We start from the raw sequence: 14,994 nt of genomic DNA, 5'->3' as shown, positions 1-14,994 counted from the left end.
CTTAAAAATGTCAATATATCCATAAATCCATGTGTTTAACATTTATTAATAAAACAAAAGAAAACTAAAAATTCTGAAAATGACACATGCACACTGTATCTAATACAGTATATGATTCATTCATTCATTGTATGTACAGCTTAATCCTCATTAGGGTCACAGGGGTATGCTGAAGCCTATCTTAGCTGACTTTTTGGATGAGAGGCAGGGTATACCCTTGGACTGTTCGCCAGCCAATCACAGGGCACATATACACAACCAAACATTCACACCGACATACAGTACATACCTGTACCATGGGCAATTTGGAGGCGATATTTAAGCTAAGATGCATCTTTTGGGAATGTGAGAGGGGGTTAAAAAAAAAGTACCCGGAAGAAACCCACATATGCACGGGGAGACCGGGCAAACATGACAGCATCTGTAAAAAAGAAAGAAAATCTCAAATAACAGACTCCAGAGATTAGTTGGTCCAGGACAGGATCCAGGGTGTACCCCAACTATTGCCCGACGTCAGCTACGATTGGCTCCAGCATACCCCCACAACCCGAATGTGGATAAGTGGCATAGAAAATAAATGGTTGGAAGTCTGATTTGCCCTAAATAGTGCATCACTTTTTTCTACTAAACAAGGTAAACAAAACAAAAATATATTTGTCACTAAGCCTTGAAATATACACCAATAGAACATAATGGAAGAGAACTGCCTTTTATTGTTGGTTGACCAACTTTCACCTGCAGTAAAAAAGGTCTTTAGCACAAAAGCAGTTTCATGTGGATGAATGGTTGGTTAAATAAGGAGCTAATAAAAAGGTAGACCTTGATTATCTTATTTTAGTCTGAAGATAGTCACTGTCTTGATCCCATTGCGGAAGCCTAAGGAGTTGAGGTAATAAATTGGCATTTTATCTGTAAGATGTCATCATTGAGTTTTTTCCAGATGTTGTGCATCTCCAGCACGTTCTGAAACAGCAGGGCCTCTTGTAGGGATATCAATTTTGTCTCTTGCAACTCGAATGCAGATCCGCCCAGAACTGCCTGAAGCATCTTGAGAGACACAGAGAATGAGCGCTGCTCATCAGCACAAACTGGAAACAGACAAGCGTTCCACAAACTACAGCGGGACATGTCACCGGAGAACCTCAAGACTTGGCCACCAAGACCCCAGCGGGACACGCACGTGTCCAGAGTGACCCCACACAGACTCAGCCCTTCCATAGAGGCAGCAGCTCCCACGGTGCACTTCAGGTTGTCGTTGACACCAAAGGCAATAGTTACAAATCCACTTCGGTCCTCCAGGCTCACACACAATGTCTGCATGAAGACTCCATCAGGCACTGAAAAGTCTGGACTGACCCAGCAACGGCTGACCAGTGTGCCCCTGCCTACAGATGCCCCCTCTTCCAGTCTGGAGCGCTCCACCACGGACCCGGCTCCCACAGAGCAACTTGGATGGAGGATGCTGAATATCACACAGGAAGCCTTATCTAAGTTTTTACCTGGGTGCTCGCTGAAAGCCCACGACTCCAGGCACAACATGCTCTTCAGGCCGTCAACCTCGGTAAGGTGAGAGAGATATTCGGACGTGGTTCCAATGTGATAAAACTTGGAGTTATTCAGGAGAATAACATTCAACTGTGTCCCTTGGAGAAGATGGAAAATCTTCTGGCGGACTTCGACCAGACTGCTGTCTTGGTTGGTGACGTTGGCTGTGTTGCAGGTGTATTCTATGGTGGCTTGTGGTCCTAATGCTTGGAGAAAATCCCCATATGCATCTATCTCGCACTGTAAGGGTCCGACCTCTTTAAACACATTAAGGAGACGTTGGGAAGTATCAAAGTCCATATAATAGGTGCTGTCTGTGTAGACAAACTCCATATCACATATAGGAAAATAATCACTTTTCCTTTTACAAACAGCACCGCTTCCGCGCATCTTTTCAATGCTCGGTTTGTGAAGAAAGCGTAAGCAGCTTCTGTTCTCCATTTTCTGAAAAGCGGAGTCCTCACGTGGTTCCAAAACAAACACACCGTGGGTAGTGCCAACGGACAGTGGTGAGGGATGGGCTAACGCAGTGAAGCCGGGCTTGTCGAATGCAAGTCGACTGTCATCTGGGATACTGTAGAGCTCGATGTCATCTGCGCACGTCACAAGCACACCAGGCTTCATGTGTGATGGAAAATCCACGTACATGGCCAGTTTGAGCTCCAGCATCTCATAGAGAGGGTCGCCCAGCGGCATGGTGGTAAAAACTTTCCCGAAGGCACTGGCAGCAGGAAGACGCTGACTCAAACCACCTGGAGGGAAGTTTTAAGTGATTTATGAACATATTGGTTGGTTGCAAGTCATCTTTGCAATATGGTGTTATAATTGTATTATGGTTGTTATACAGTACATTGTGTACTTATTAATAGATAGTCGATACCTGTTTTTGATAGGGTTCCATTCCGGACTCATCAGGAAATGGAATCAAAATCTTCCCTACTTGATGTAATCTTAACAAAACGCTCCTCCTAAGTACACGGATACAGGGGTGTTTGCCCATGATCTGACTGCACGTACCTGCATGAATCAGGAGGACTCTCATCTTGCAAAGAGCTTTGCCGTAGATGTCACTGAGTTGCTGCAGAGCATGCAGGGTGGAACCTCCATTGCCTTGAGAAAAATGATATTTGCCAAAGCATTAGATATACTTGCCGAACATAATATATGATACAGGTCTTCCTCTTATTATTTCAAGCAGAAACTTAGCCAAACAATTAGGAAGGAGGATACTGGGCCTAGAAGTGTTTGCCGCTATCCAATTTCTTGTCACACTTAGATGTTTCTGATTATCAGACAAATACAAATATTAGTTAATGACAACACAAGTGAACACAAAATTTACATTTCCCCATCCTTAAATCCCCATCCCATCGTAAAATAGTGCCGTCACACAAACACACAAAGCACATAGCTGGGAGACAGCCCTTCCAACACATTGGTTGCATTGGTCCATGTCCATGAGTTGGTCAAATGAGCCCGAAAGCCTGACTTCACTCTTCCACCAGATGTCGCTAATGCTGCTTCTCACTGAATCATCAAAGCTAATCAAAGCGGAGGCTTCACCCGCCCATCTCTAGTTCATATAACGTTCACATACTATATTGTATGAGCAATGAAGATTGAAAACGGACCGAGATCAATTTCTCAAACAGTGGCGGTTTGCTTGTTTGGTGCGCATCGGGTTTCGGATGATTTCGTTCATACTTCAGCAACTCAACTTTGCCATCTGAACGCAGCTTAGTCAATAACATCCCAATGATCGCACAAATTGACAATATTAATTGAGCAGGCTGCCACATTCACCTATTTTATATCCAGGGGGGTCGGAGAAGACTTTGTAGGGAATTCCGAGGGGGAGTGTGCCGCCAAGTTTTCTTCTGATCTCATCTTCGTAGACATCTTTCTGCCTCTCGTCCATTGCGGTCACGACCACCACGTCCCAAAATTCACAAGCGTCCACCTGCCGACCTTCGGGTAAAGAAGGGACATGTCGACAGTTTGCAATTGTCCTAAACAAAATATACAGGCTGTGAGAAAGGGTTTAACTCAATTGCATTTCGATCAGTCCGACTCGGGGACAACTTACCGCGCATAGAATTGAATTTGCTCAACTTGTCCACCGTTGCATATTTCAAATCACGCATACAACCCGCGAAGGCCATTTTATATGTAAAGAACTATCTTAAAATGTTGTTTGTTTTAGAATATGTAGCTTTCGCGATTTCCTGTATTATTTCCGGGTTTCGTCTGTCACGTGACTGTGTTGTCCTTGGTGTTTATCGCGAGAAACACACAATACGTGTATTTAAATCGTTTTTAGTGCGATTAGTGTAGGTTTAACATTAAATATACGTTCCCGGTTATTGTAGTTACCAACCAGCGCCATGTCATATGTGTAAAACTATAATTATGTAGGTTCCGCTATCGACGACTTCACTTCCGTATTTGGTCAGTCACGTGAACGCTTTTTATACGCAGTCTCGGTAAAATGTCATGTCATGTCATGGAAAGTGCTACATACAATTATTAATTTCTCTTGTGCGTTGTGGTAATAAAGACGGTTAGCTTTGTTCAAACTTGACTTTTGTATAGATATTGGACAGTAGGACAGATACAGGAAGCTCACATTTTTACCCAACGACCAGTAGGTTACATTTTGCACACGTGAAGACCACCTCCCTTTTTCCCCCCACTCTTTTTTAATATGCCTATCTTGGTTCTCTGTCACCTCCTTCCTGCCTCTTCTTTAAAAACCTTTCTCTCACAATCGAGTTAATTTTAATTTTACTGTACTTAATATTTACTGTGACTTGTGCTTTCCCTGTTGCAATCTTTGCATGATGTACAATATCTGTCAACTCATCCCCCTATACTCATATCATTATCCTTCATCTGATTAGACTTTAAGAGACACAGATCATCCTAATGTTCCTCAAAACACCATGGAGGTACTGCTGGAAAAGGAAGAGTAGAAGACATTAGCACATCTCTGATGGCCATAATTTGTATGATTTTATTTATTGACCATCCTAACTTTGTTTACTTTTTTCCCTCTCCTGACAAATTATCCCAAACCCTTTTTTTGGATGACTATCCTGATGTCCCTTCAGGCTTGCCCAGTAACCCAACGGTATCTGGGCCCCGATGAAATGAAGTGGCATCTCATTCAATTCAAAAAGTACATTTAAAAGTCCCACTGTCCAACTTTATAACACAGAAACTCCAAAAGGAGCCATTAACCAGACTAAAATCTTCATTGATCTATGTGGAGATTTGTAGTCTGATTCCTCTCATCGACTATAAGAAATATATTCACAAACAGAGCATGAACATAATTCAACATAACACATTTGCACATGCGCAAGCATCAACGTCAGCATGTTCATGTGCAATGACTAGTCATTGTGGCCAGACAGGTGCAGGACACCAGGCAAAGGCACAATACATTCCTAAAATAACACAGAAGAGCTGGCACTGCAGTGGCCACCATTAGCCACTAACTGACCTCACAAGAGTGAGTGCATGGCCATTTTTTCCTGGGGCCTGCAAACGTAACAAGGACAAATCAATTTTACTGCATAGCCTTGTGCACGGCACAGTTTCAAACTTTATAGCATCTCGTAGCATCCTTTTACATGCCTCCTCTGTGTATATAGGTACAGCAAAATTGGTTTATACCTGAATGTTTCACTCTAAAAAATAACTGTAAATTAAGACAGAAATGCTCTAATGTTTATTATTCCAGTTAATCAATACAGCATATCATGTGAGAAACCTGGCCAGTGAAAATATACATAATATTGTTTGTTCAAGTTCAGAAATGCTACACATGATCCCATGATCTCTAAACATTACAACTGCCCCATTATACATCAAATATATATTGCATATTAAAGGACACAAAACAAAATCCGATATGACTCTGCAACCTGGTTGTACCATTAAAATATACTACTGTTTATCTGGCTGAGAAATGATTATTGCACAAAATGAGTCACACCAGTTGGGTCCAATAACACATATACATCCAAGAGGAACATTCATTGTGCGCTCATGTTTAAAAACTGGTAATCCTATAGTATACCTTTAAAACAAGTACCCGATTTGAAAAAAATACGCAGCTGAAACACACCTTTACTGCATTTCCTTGGCCCTTGAATAAATGCCCACTTAATTTCAAATATAACAAAGTCCCACAGTATGGTTAAAGTCATCTATCATTATTCAAATAACAGAACATTGCTAGAGAGAAGTTATCTATTGTTCCTTTTGTAGCGAGAGAATATCAGTTGCATTGATGGGCTGTAGTGATGCAGTGGACAAGCTGTTCTTATTGGCTTCTAGGAAGTCACTACAGGCAGAAAAAGCACTGTAAAAAGACGAGGAGAGTCCGACAATGTCAGTAGAGATGTAGGGAAGAACCCCCGGTGTGGCCTGATTATAGTAGGTGACCTGCAGCCAAACACATACTCTGGTTAAAATGTGCATCTTGTTTTGCAGCCGTTAAAAATCCTATGCGGTCTAAACAGTCGTCTTAACAGACAACTTTTGATAAATGTCTAACCTTGGTGATAGTGCTGGACTCTTCCCAGATGGTGAAGCCAGCGCAGAGCACCTCTCCCCTGTTGTAGTCCTCAGTTGGAGGGTGAGTGGGCAAAGTGACAGAACGCAGCGCTATCAGATATGGGTCCCTGTGAAAATTTCAATAAATTGAGAGTTATGCAGAAACTAATTCTGTAATTCATGCAAGACAAAGCACTGCAATGCAGCAATGGTGGACATTCTTATAAAATGTACAGTATCTCTTTTTTATTTTGCCAAGTATTTTATGATTAAGGAATAATACTATAGAAATTAAGTTGAAATACAGTATAATTTAAGAGTAGTCAATATTTTGTGTGAGCACCATTGTTATCTAGCACTGTCTTAATCCTCTTGGGCGCAACATTCACCAAAACTGCACAGATTACATTCCACTTCTCCAAGAGACATCCCTGGTGGAGCTGTTCTCCTCCACTTTGAGGATGCATCACAGGTTCTCTATTGGGTTCAGGTCTGAAGGAGACATATTTGACTACTCCATCACTTTCACCTTCCTCAGCAAAGCACTTGTCATCTTGGAGGTGTGTTAAGGCATGTGTTAAAGGGATTATGTGCTGCTTGATAATGTCACAGTACATGATGGAATTCATGTTTTCCCTCAAGGAACTGCAGACCCCAGACCATGATTCTACCACAACCATGTTTGATTGTAGGCAGGTGAAGGTGCACAAGCAAGGCCATTTCTGTGTTTTATGATGTAGTGCAATAAGTCCCAACACACCTAACATCACATGGTTTCCGACAGGATGCCAGCAAGATAAAGTCCTGGCCTTTGCCTCCTTTACTGACAGAGGGGGTCGCGATGCGATAAATGGTGTCGTCCTCGTCCGCCTGTGTGATTACCTCGCACTCCCTTTAAGACAGCCACATACAGGTATTAGTAAACATAACATTCAAACCAGTCCATTGTTTTAGTAAACAGTATATTGAAGTCATTTGTCAACACTGTATGTGAAAAGCATTAAAGAGGACCTATTATGCTCAGTTGTGGTCTCCAATAGAGCAGCTACACACAATAACCCACATAGAAAACTTTTTAGATTTTGCAGAATCTGCACCTATTCTAGCTGTATTTCCTTTGATTCGTGCTTCCCGCCAAAATAGTTAGAATTTATTCCACCCATGGCTCGCCTCCTGTGATTGATCACATGCCCAAAGTGCTTCCTAACTATGAACCATATAAGGAAGTCAGCCCCTCTGTGACAACACAAAGGAACAGTTTTACCACGCCTTTTCAAACTGAGCGTTTTGAGCCATCCCAAACTTCTTTCAGGGCTCACTTCCAAATGCGCAAACCTCATTATCTGAAACATTGGCATGGTTTAACACGAGAATCCAACATTCTAACTACATTTATAGGTCAAAAAAGTGGAAAAAGCGTAATAGGTCCCCTTTAAAGGAATGTGTGACTGACTCATAATGCCGGTCCCATTCTTTTCTCCTCCTGAGATCTGACAACAGGTGGAACGTCTGCTCGGCTGAGACGCTGACATACATCTCCACTTTGAAGCACAGTGTCTGGTTCTCTTCCAGCGTGTATAGTCTGACCTACAAATAAGATCCAGTGTGAGTGATGTCCAGCTTGGGAAAAGTGGGGCAGAATACTGCACATGTGTTTTGCTTCAGGGTAATCCACTGCAATATGACTAAAAGAAAAAAATCGTAGGCCTTGCTTGTTTGGAGGACTCACTATGACTGTGCACTTTGTCCACACAATAAAGATCAGAATGCGTACCGGAATCACACCAATAATACTCACTTTATTTTTCTCAGAAGTCAACACCCAGTTGTTTCTGGTGTCCATCAGTTTCAGTGCAGATACATTATTGTAGCTCAAATACATCTGGAAAAACAAAGCACTCTGGGAAGCTTCAAGACAATATCTAAGAAGCTTTGCAAAAGTTGTATCAATACCTGGTTACTTGGATCCCAAGGAACAGAGAGTGGCACCTCAGTTTGCTTGCAGGAGATAATATATTTCCTGTAAACATGGTAAAGCATTTACTATACATTCCGGAAACAAAAGCTAGACCGGAGCAATTTAAAGGCTAGCCAGTCTTACTATTTACTCAGACATTTGGCTATAAAAAGGCTCAACTAAGATTAGAATTGAGGCAGACCGCTTTGCGGTGCAACAATGAGCGTATTATGCTTGACAAGCTCTGCTCAGCAGTAATATTCAGCTCTGACGAATCACATGCTGTTATACTGCAAACAATAGATTCTCAGCACAACACAAACAAACACACTGTGCAATGGTGGCACAGTTTCAGCATTACTACAACAACTTTACTGAATAATGTACTTTTACTATAAATAATTATATATCTCAAAGGTGAGTACACGCCTCGTAGTTCTGCAAGCATTTTTAGTAGAGTATCTCCTTGAAGGGACAAGACTGTTTAAAGAAAACTTGGATATACTTTAGAGTAGTTAGTCTATGGTCTGTATAGCAGTGTAGACTAGCTATCACTAACACTGAAAATGTCACAAGTTTGTACCAGAAATGACTGGGACGTAACAGTATATTTGCGGCAAAGAGGAGAAGTGGAACAAAGGTCTCCATCTTGGTGCTTATGCTGAGTCTAAACCATTGTTTTATTTGACTGGTCTACAACTTACACTGGTATGTGCAAGCATTATGCTGTGATTATAATCTAATAGGTCACTGTACCAAAAAAAAAGATATTGCACTCGTAATTTCAAATTGCAAGCAACATTAAAGTGGTGAGCTGTCTACTAAATTGCAATGCATTACTTTTTTGTACCACATCCTACTAAATTCTTGTAATACTCTTGCTGAATGAATGGGTGAACCTCACCTATCAAGGCGTATCTTCTTCCTGGCTATGGCTTCTTGATAACGCCTTTTACCATCCTGTAACACGATTTAAACATTGTTATAATTTAAATGTTGCATGCTTTTATAATGCATTTTCTTGTCCATACATTTCTCCCAGATGTGACCACATGATTAACTCACCACAGGCTCGGGTCTTATCCGGGGAAGCGTGCATGGTTTCCTATCACCATCCAGCACCTCAAAGGTCATAAAGGCACTATTTATATGGCGCTGAGGCTCTCCACCCTGGTAGGCCTCAGCACACACGCCCACCTCCATACTACAACATGACGAGACACGAATGACAACTAGATGTGTTTTTTTGTGATAGGGTTTTTGGAGACTCACCTGTGTTTGAAGGCATTGTTGACAATGGATTTCAGCACCAGTCGGTCACCGATGTGAGATGGCCCGCGGAAATGGAACATATCTATGCTCCTCAATGTGGGATGAGCATTACACAAGCGGCTGCGTGGACAGGAGACATAAAACAACAAAGCATACAGTATTTTTTGTAACAGTCTCATTGTAAACCTTAATTAAATGAAACCTTAAATAGAATTACCATAAAATAATAGTGTAAAAGGATATTTAATTCTTTTGCTGTAATTTTGTAAAATACACAAAATGAATGACAGAAATGGAAACAATACACACCAGAAACCACTGCGCACTAACCACTCGGCCGCCGTGCAGCCCTATATTGTCATATTTTTTTATACTTTTCTTTAAAGTAATGTTAAAATCTTGTCTTGTCCCGTTCTCATAGATCCAATCTCGTGTATCGTCTCGATAGTGAACTCGAGTGTCTCAGACACCCCTACAAATCAGTCATGTCATACAATATTACATTTCTATTATTCATTCATTCAGGGGGGCTGGAGCCTATCCCAGCGGTCTTCGGGCGAGAGGCGGGGTACACCCTGGACTGGTCGCCAGCCAATCACAGGGCACATATAGACAAACAACCATTCACACTCACATTCATACCTATGGACAATTTGGAGTGGCCAATTAACCTAGCATGTTTTTGGAATGCGGGAGGAAACTGGAGTACCTGGAGAAAACCCACACATGCACAAGCAGAACATGCCAACTCCACACAGAGATGGCCGAGGGTGGAATTGAACTCGGGTCTCCTAGCTGTGAGGCCTGCATGCTAACCACTCGTTCGCTGTGCAGCCACATTTCTATTATATTATTGTAATTAGTTTTTTTTATAATATTCATGGAAAATGAAAATTAAGTGTGTTTTTCCAAGTGTTGCTCTTCTGCCCTGCTGTTGATGATGATTCTAATTCCAACCCAGTAAAGAATTTATCAATGCTAAAATAGTGGACACATACCTTGCTGAAATGGTGGCTACGTTCTCCATCCAAGCCATGATCTGGCCCCCAAAGGTGCTCACTTGATGGTTGGCGTGGGGAGGAAGCACCAGCTCCACGCTCTCCACTCGGGTGCGCTCGGCTGGCACAGCATCCTGATACTCCTGACATTCTCCTGCAGCGAGAGCGAGATGGAGCAAATATTTCAGCAGTGCGGATGCCTTTCATGAGTGCCATACATGAGGAAACCTTATGGGTGGCGCGTACCCAGCTGAGCTGTGCTGCTGCTCAACAGGTCTGTGATGATCTCAGCATGGATGAGTCTCATCCTCCTCCGCTCTGCTGCCAGACTGTACTCCATCTGCTCCATTTGTGTGTGAGGAGACATTTGCTTCAGTTGGACCTGCAACACAAGGAGGTGTTGAACAGGCGTCATGACGACCTGCCTCAAATGGAAGTGAGTACCCACCTCACATCTGAGCAACCATTTTATTATCATAAGACAATATTATAGAAGTAGCCAGTGTACGGCTGACACAGCCATTATTGATGTCCAAATGGGAGGATGCTCCGCATGTGCTCAACCACCTATAGCTTCCTCTACTAAGCACTTGTCATCATGGATGTATATGGGCTCCTTATTATGTTGGAGAGGGGAGGGAGGGACATGCTCTTCTTCAGAATGTTGGATTTCCCTCAATGTACTCAGCACTTATGCACCCCCAGACCATATCTCTATACCACCACCATCACTGCAGGTTAGACTATTATCTTGCTATTCCCTTCAGTTGGAATTTCAATTTGAATCAATGACCCGCAGCTCCCCAGTACTGGCAGCACTAATGCAGCCTCAGACCACGATGCTACCACCATCATGCTTGATATGTCAGCTATTTAGACAATAATGGCAGTGCTAGGGGATAGTAAATCTATCGTGCTATACAAACTGTACACTGGCTCCACAAATGTATTTCCAAGTTTACATTATTGGCATTTCAAAAATGTTAGGGGTGTACATTGTATTTACCTTTGTGAGATAAACAGGCCACAATTGGCCCAGCTGGACCAAGTAGTTGTCTAGTTCATTCATTATTTAACGAACTAATTTGCCGATTTAGTGTATTTTGGCCCATATCTTGCTTCTCACTCCTCATACCTTCCCAGCTTCGGTTCTCCTTGCCACAAAGGTGGCGAAGGCTTGGCAAACCCTCCAATGTCTGTCAGTGTAGAGGTCCTCACATGTCACTGATATTCCAACCTACAGTATAACAATTAACATGTTGTTTTGTTGTTTTAAATCAGTCCGCTATTCCCTATTGTGTCATCATTTGGCACTAACCTCCATACTGGATGTGAAGGCTCTGTTAACCTTTGCTACGATGGTGACTACATTTCCTACCCTGCAACACACACACACACACACACAGGTGATGACACTATCAACACAGAATATACCTCCAGCTATTGTTACCCTATGGTGTGCTCAAAATGGATGTCATCTACAGACGCAGTAACACAGGAGCAGCCAGCATGTCTCTCAGCTGAGAAAGGAAGGAAAAAGGGTCAGTGTACGTTGTGATAATTGTGTTATTAAAAATTGCAGAATTTTCAGATTTCCTGATCAAATGCCAGGAAGAAACCTAAAGTGAGGCCATCATAAGCGTGGCTCCTCAGCCTAGCGGGCAAGCCCTGCGTACTGTCTGAGTGCACACTGAAGTGGCTCATGGCCAGTTTCTGTTTGTCGATTTGTTTGCCAATAACATCATGTTGCAGAAACACATATTATACACCTAGAACCTGTTGAATGTCTCATAAGGAGCAACCTGTATTTACATACCTATATTTTTTACCTGTATTTACCTTATTTATTGTATGTTCTTATTCATTGTTTGTTCTCTTTTATCTTGTATTTTATATTTGTGTTTTTATATCTTCTGTACAGCGACCTTGGGTGTCCTGAAAGGCGCTTTGAAATAAAATGTATTATTATTATTACATCAAAAACTCCAAACTCACCGCACATGACTGCTAAGAGTAATATGTGTCCCAGCCTATTAAAAAAAAAGTTGTTTGGTCCACTTTTGACAGACGTGCCACTCAAACGGTCGGCTTTCAGGATACGGCTATGATGTCATGAAAAAAACCTCCTTCCTCGTGGACATAATACCACCTCTGATCTGCCACATGCATTCACCCACCACTTTTTTTTAAAACAAAGAAAAGAAAAAAAGCTGGCAACGCTACACATCTTAAAATAAACCATGGTGCTCTGCCAACTATCCATGAATCAGCTACAAAGGTGTGGGTGCTGTAAGCTTAATCACCATATATTTCTTCAATTAATAGGCTAACTTTGTATGATGTTGCTGTAATGTTAGCACTGTAGCACACATACTAGCTATGTTAGCGTTCTCCTGTCCCACTCCTTAATGTTACATTTTCGTATATGACATCTGTTGGAGAGAAACACATACATTCTGTAACAAGGTGGTCCTAGTAGGGCTTGCTAAAAGCACTTTTCAACTGTATAACAGTAGTAGGTCCCTGTTGGTTGTGTCCACGCTGTTATCAGTTTGATTCCTTCTAATTGAGGATCTTTGTCTTTACCTGACAGGCAAGCAGTGGAGTCCATCCACTTGAGCAGCTGCCCAGCGCTGAGCTCACCGCAGTGGTTAGAATGGCAAGGCAGCACTATTTGACTCATCTTCACTTCCGTGGGGTTTCTGTATGTCTCGTCGTTTTCAGCCACATTGTGGTCGCCGTCTCCCTCCGACGTCATGACTAAACAGACAGAAGACATGTGACAGCGTGTCACGGTGGGAAATATGTCATTGCAGTAGCATGTGATCGGATGTAAACAACAAGGACAAAGCTCAGCATCCAGCACTATTGTTATTAAACAAGCTATTTTTTTCCTTTCATTAAACAGGGTTTAATCAGAAAATCCGGATTACACATGGAATTTGTTTTTGTCAAGCTAGAATTTAGGCTTTAATCAAGGCGTAGGGATTTATATACAAAAGCAATTTTGTCTCAAATAACATCTTAGGTGAAGTAGCTGTTTGTCCGCTGTGATAGGCTCCAGCTCACCTGTGACTCTAATGAGCACAAGCAGTATAGATAATGGATGGATGGCCTTGTATTTTTTGCTTTAAAAGTATTAGAGAGTTGTTGATTTGCACAGGTTAGACAGGTTGTTATGTTTGTTTAGGAGTGACTTCAATATATATAGTCAATGTAAATCATGAATGAAATAATCCCTCAACGGTACCACACTCAATGGATGAGGAAAGAGAAAATTTGACGTTCCTGATGTACAAGCCACAGGTATTTAGACAAAGCAGCTCATGATCTCTCAACTGCAGGCTGCTACGAGCTAGTTGCTATTTGATTTCACACATAAACAAGATCAAGCTTGCTTTGGAACACACAATAATTACCCTAGAATGGGGTACACGGGAGCAGTCACGCATTTGCTGTTATCATTGCAATGACCTTTCGTCTGACTTCAGGTGCTATTTGTGATACAGTAACACACAAAACACACAACCTCCGGTGTTTTGTTTTAAACTTTGTTTTAGTAACATTCCGAGCGTGTCCGTGGTAATGTGAAATGCAAAAAATAATGTTGACATAGGAAGAAAGCAAACTTACCGGCGAGGAGGGAATCTTGAAGGTGAGCTGACAGCCCTTCAAAGTTGAAAACCAGGTAGGAAAGTGGAAACCGCGACACCGATAGAGGTTCTTTTCATTTCCCCATTTTAAGTGACAACACACACTTCAGGCGAGAGTATACACGCCACTATACAGGGAGTGACAGAGAGCGAGAGAGCGGGAGAGAGAGAGAAAGAGAGAAAGAGAGAGAGAGAGAGCGAGAGAGAGAGAAAGAGAGCGAGAGAGAGAGCGTTTGGGCTCTTCTGGATAGTATTTCCTGTCCTGCACTTTTTAAGGTGGAAATACCCTTACTCGTGTTGAAAACCTGTAAAATGTATTACAAAAAGTATATGCCTCAAAAATTGTTCAAAAAAAATAATTTTAAACACAGCTGTGCTTAATCTTATGCAATCTTATGAAATCAGGGACTAGTTCTGTGTTTTCTCTTTACATTGTGCTTATTTTTTAAACTATATTTTTCAAATATTTGCATTTTGAGGGGCTGCTATTTCTACAATGTGCTGAGGGCCAACTGTATATTGGTCTGTGTCTTTGGTCAGTGGAGCATTCACAGATAAGCACACCCTTGCTGGACAGTCTTTAAAAGTATATCTTGGAAACGTTCTGTGAAGTTTCAGCTGTATAGCAGGATTTAAAAATAATTATCAACGTATTGAATTCGGCAGATGACATTTCATTTTGGAATGTGAGTTTTGGCACTTTATATTTCAATTGTTTATTTATTTTATTTTTCACTGGGCAGCTTCTGGTGCAGAGACAGAAATGCTAGTCTGGACTCCAAAATAAGTACCATGTGTGTTTTTAATTTGTGCACAGAAAGCCAGAACAGAGGAGGTATGATGCTAATTTTAAGATGTGATCAATGAAGCAAAGTCATCAACCAACACTTAGGCAGTGAAGTTAAATATGACAAATTTGATTGCTTATTGCCAGAAACATTGCAAGAAAATCAATAAAACACTGTAACAAGTTAAAATAACACATCACAGTTTTATTTAAAAAATA

At 41.6% G+C, this 14,994-nt stretch overlaps 2 protein-coding genes across 2 annotated transcripts; both read right to left on the bottom strand.

Annotated features, from left to right (window-relative positions):
- Positions 1-26: 26 nt before the first annotated feature.
- fpgt (fucose-1-phosphate guanylyltransferase) lies at positions 27-3,812 on the bottom strand. Its single transcript, XM_058074497.2, has 4 exons — positions 3,632-3,812; positions 3,349-3,513; positions 2,563-2,655; positions 27-2,297 (listed from the first exon to the last, which is right to left on the bottom strand). The coding sequence occupies exons 1-4, from the start codon at positions 3,705-3,707 to the stop codon at positions 877-879; spliced, it is 1,755 nt and encodes a 584-aa protein (XP_057930480.2). The 5' UTR covers positions 3,708-3,812; the 3' UTR covers positions 27-876.
- Positions 3,813-5,157: 1,345 nt separating this feature from the next.
- Positions 5,158-14,131, bottom strand: acot11b (acyl-CoA thioesterase 11b). Its single transcript, XM_058073030.2, has 16 exons — positions 13,969-14,131; positions 12,922-13,095; positions 11,786-11,855; positions 11,654-11,714; positions 11,471-11,572; positions 10,582-10,717; positions 10,336-10,489; positions 9,338-9,457; positions 9,131-9,269; positions 8,970-9,025; positions 8,062-8,128; positions 7,907-7,990; positions 7,562-7,695; positions 6,869-7,000; positions 6,110-6,236; positions 5,158-5,997 (listed from the first exon to the last, which is right to left on the bottom strand). The coding sequence occupies exons 2-16, from the start codon at positions 13,091-13,093 to the stop codon at positions 5,803-5,805; spliced, it is 1,749 nt and encodes a 582-aa protein (XP_057929013.2). The 5' UTR covers positions 13,094-13,095; positions 13,969-14,131; the 3' UTR covers positions 5,158-5,802.
- Positions 14,132-14,994: the final 863 nt, after the last annotated feature.

Source organism: Doryrhamphus excisus, linkage group LG4 (genome assembly GCF_037039965.1).
Source record: "Doryrhamphus excisus strain RoL-2023G ecotype Guam linkage group LG4, RoL_Dexc_Guam_v1.1, whole genome shotgun sequence".
NCBI classification, from domain to species: domain Eukaryota; kingdom Metazoa; phylum Chordata; class Actinopteri; order Syngnathiformes; family Syngnathidae; genus Doryrhamphus; species Doryrhamphus excisus.
This window is presented reverse-complemented; position numbering and strand designations above follow the sequence as displayed.

What these genes read in the sequence shown, in the direction of transcription:
- fpgt (XM_058074497.2), bottom strand. Translation starts at nt 3,707, where the DNA reads ATGGCCTTCGCGGGTTGTATGCGTGATTTGAAATATGCAACGGTGGAC. An exon ending in CAAATTCAATTCTATGCGCG is followed by an intron (nt 3,514 to 3,631) that starts GTAAGTTGTCCC and finishes CTTTACCCGAAG; the next exon opens with GTCGGCAGGTGGACGCTTGT. An exon ending in AGTCCTCCTGATTCATGCAG is followed by an intron (nt 2,298 to 2,562) that starts GTACGTGCAGTC and finishes ACTTCCCTCCAG; the next exon opens with GTGGTTTGAGTCAGCGTCTT.
- acot11b (XM_058073030.2), bottom strand. Translation starts at nt 13,093, where the DNA reads ATGACGTCGGAGGGAGACGGCGACCACAATGTGGCTGAAAACGACGAG. An exon ending in CTCCACTGCTTGCCTGTCAG is followed by an intron (nt 11,856 to 12,921) that starts GTAAAGACAAAG and finishes TTCCTTTCTCAG; the next exon opens with CTGAGAGACATGCTGGCTGC. An exon ending in CAGCAGCACAGCTCAGCTGG is followed by an intron (nt 10,490 to 10,581) that starts GTACGCGCCACC and finishes CTCTCGCTGCAG; the next exon opens with GAGAATGTCAGGAGTATCAG.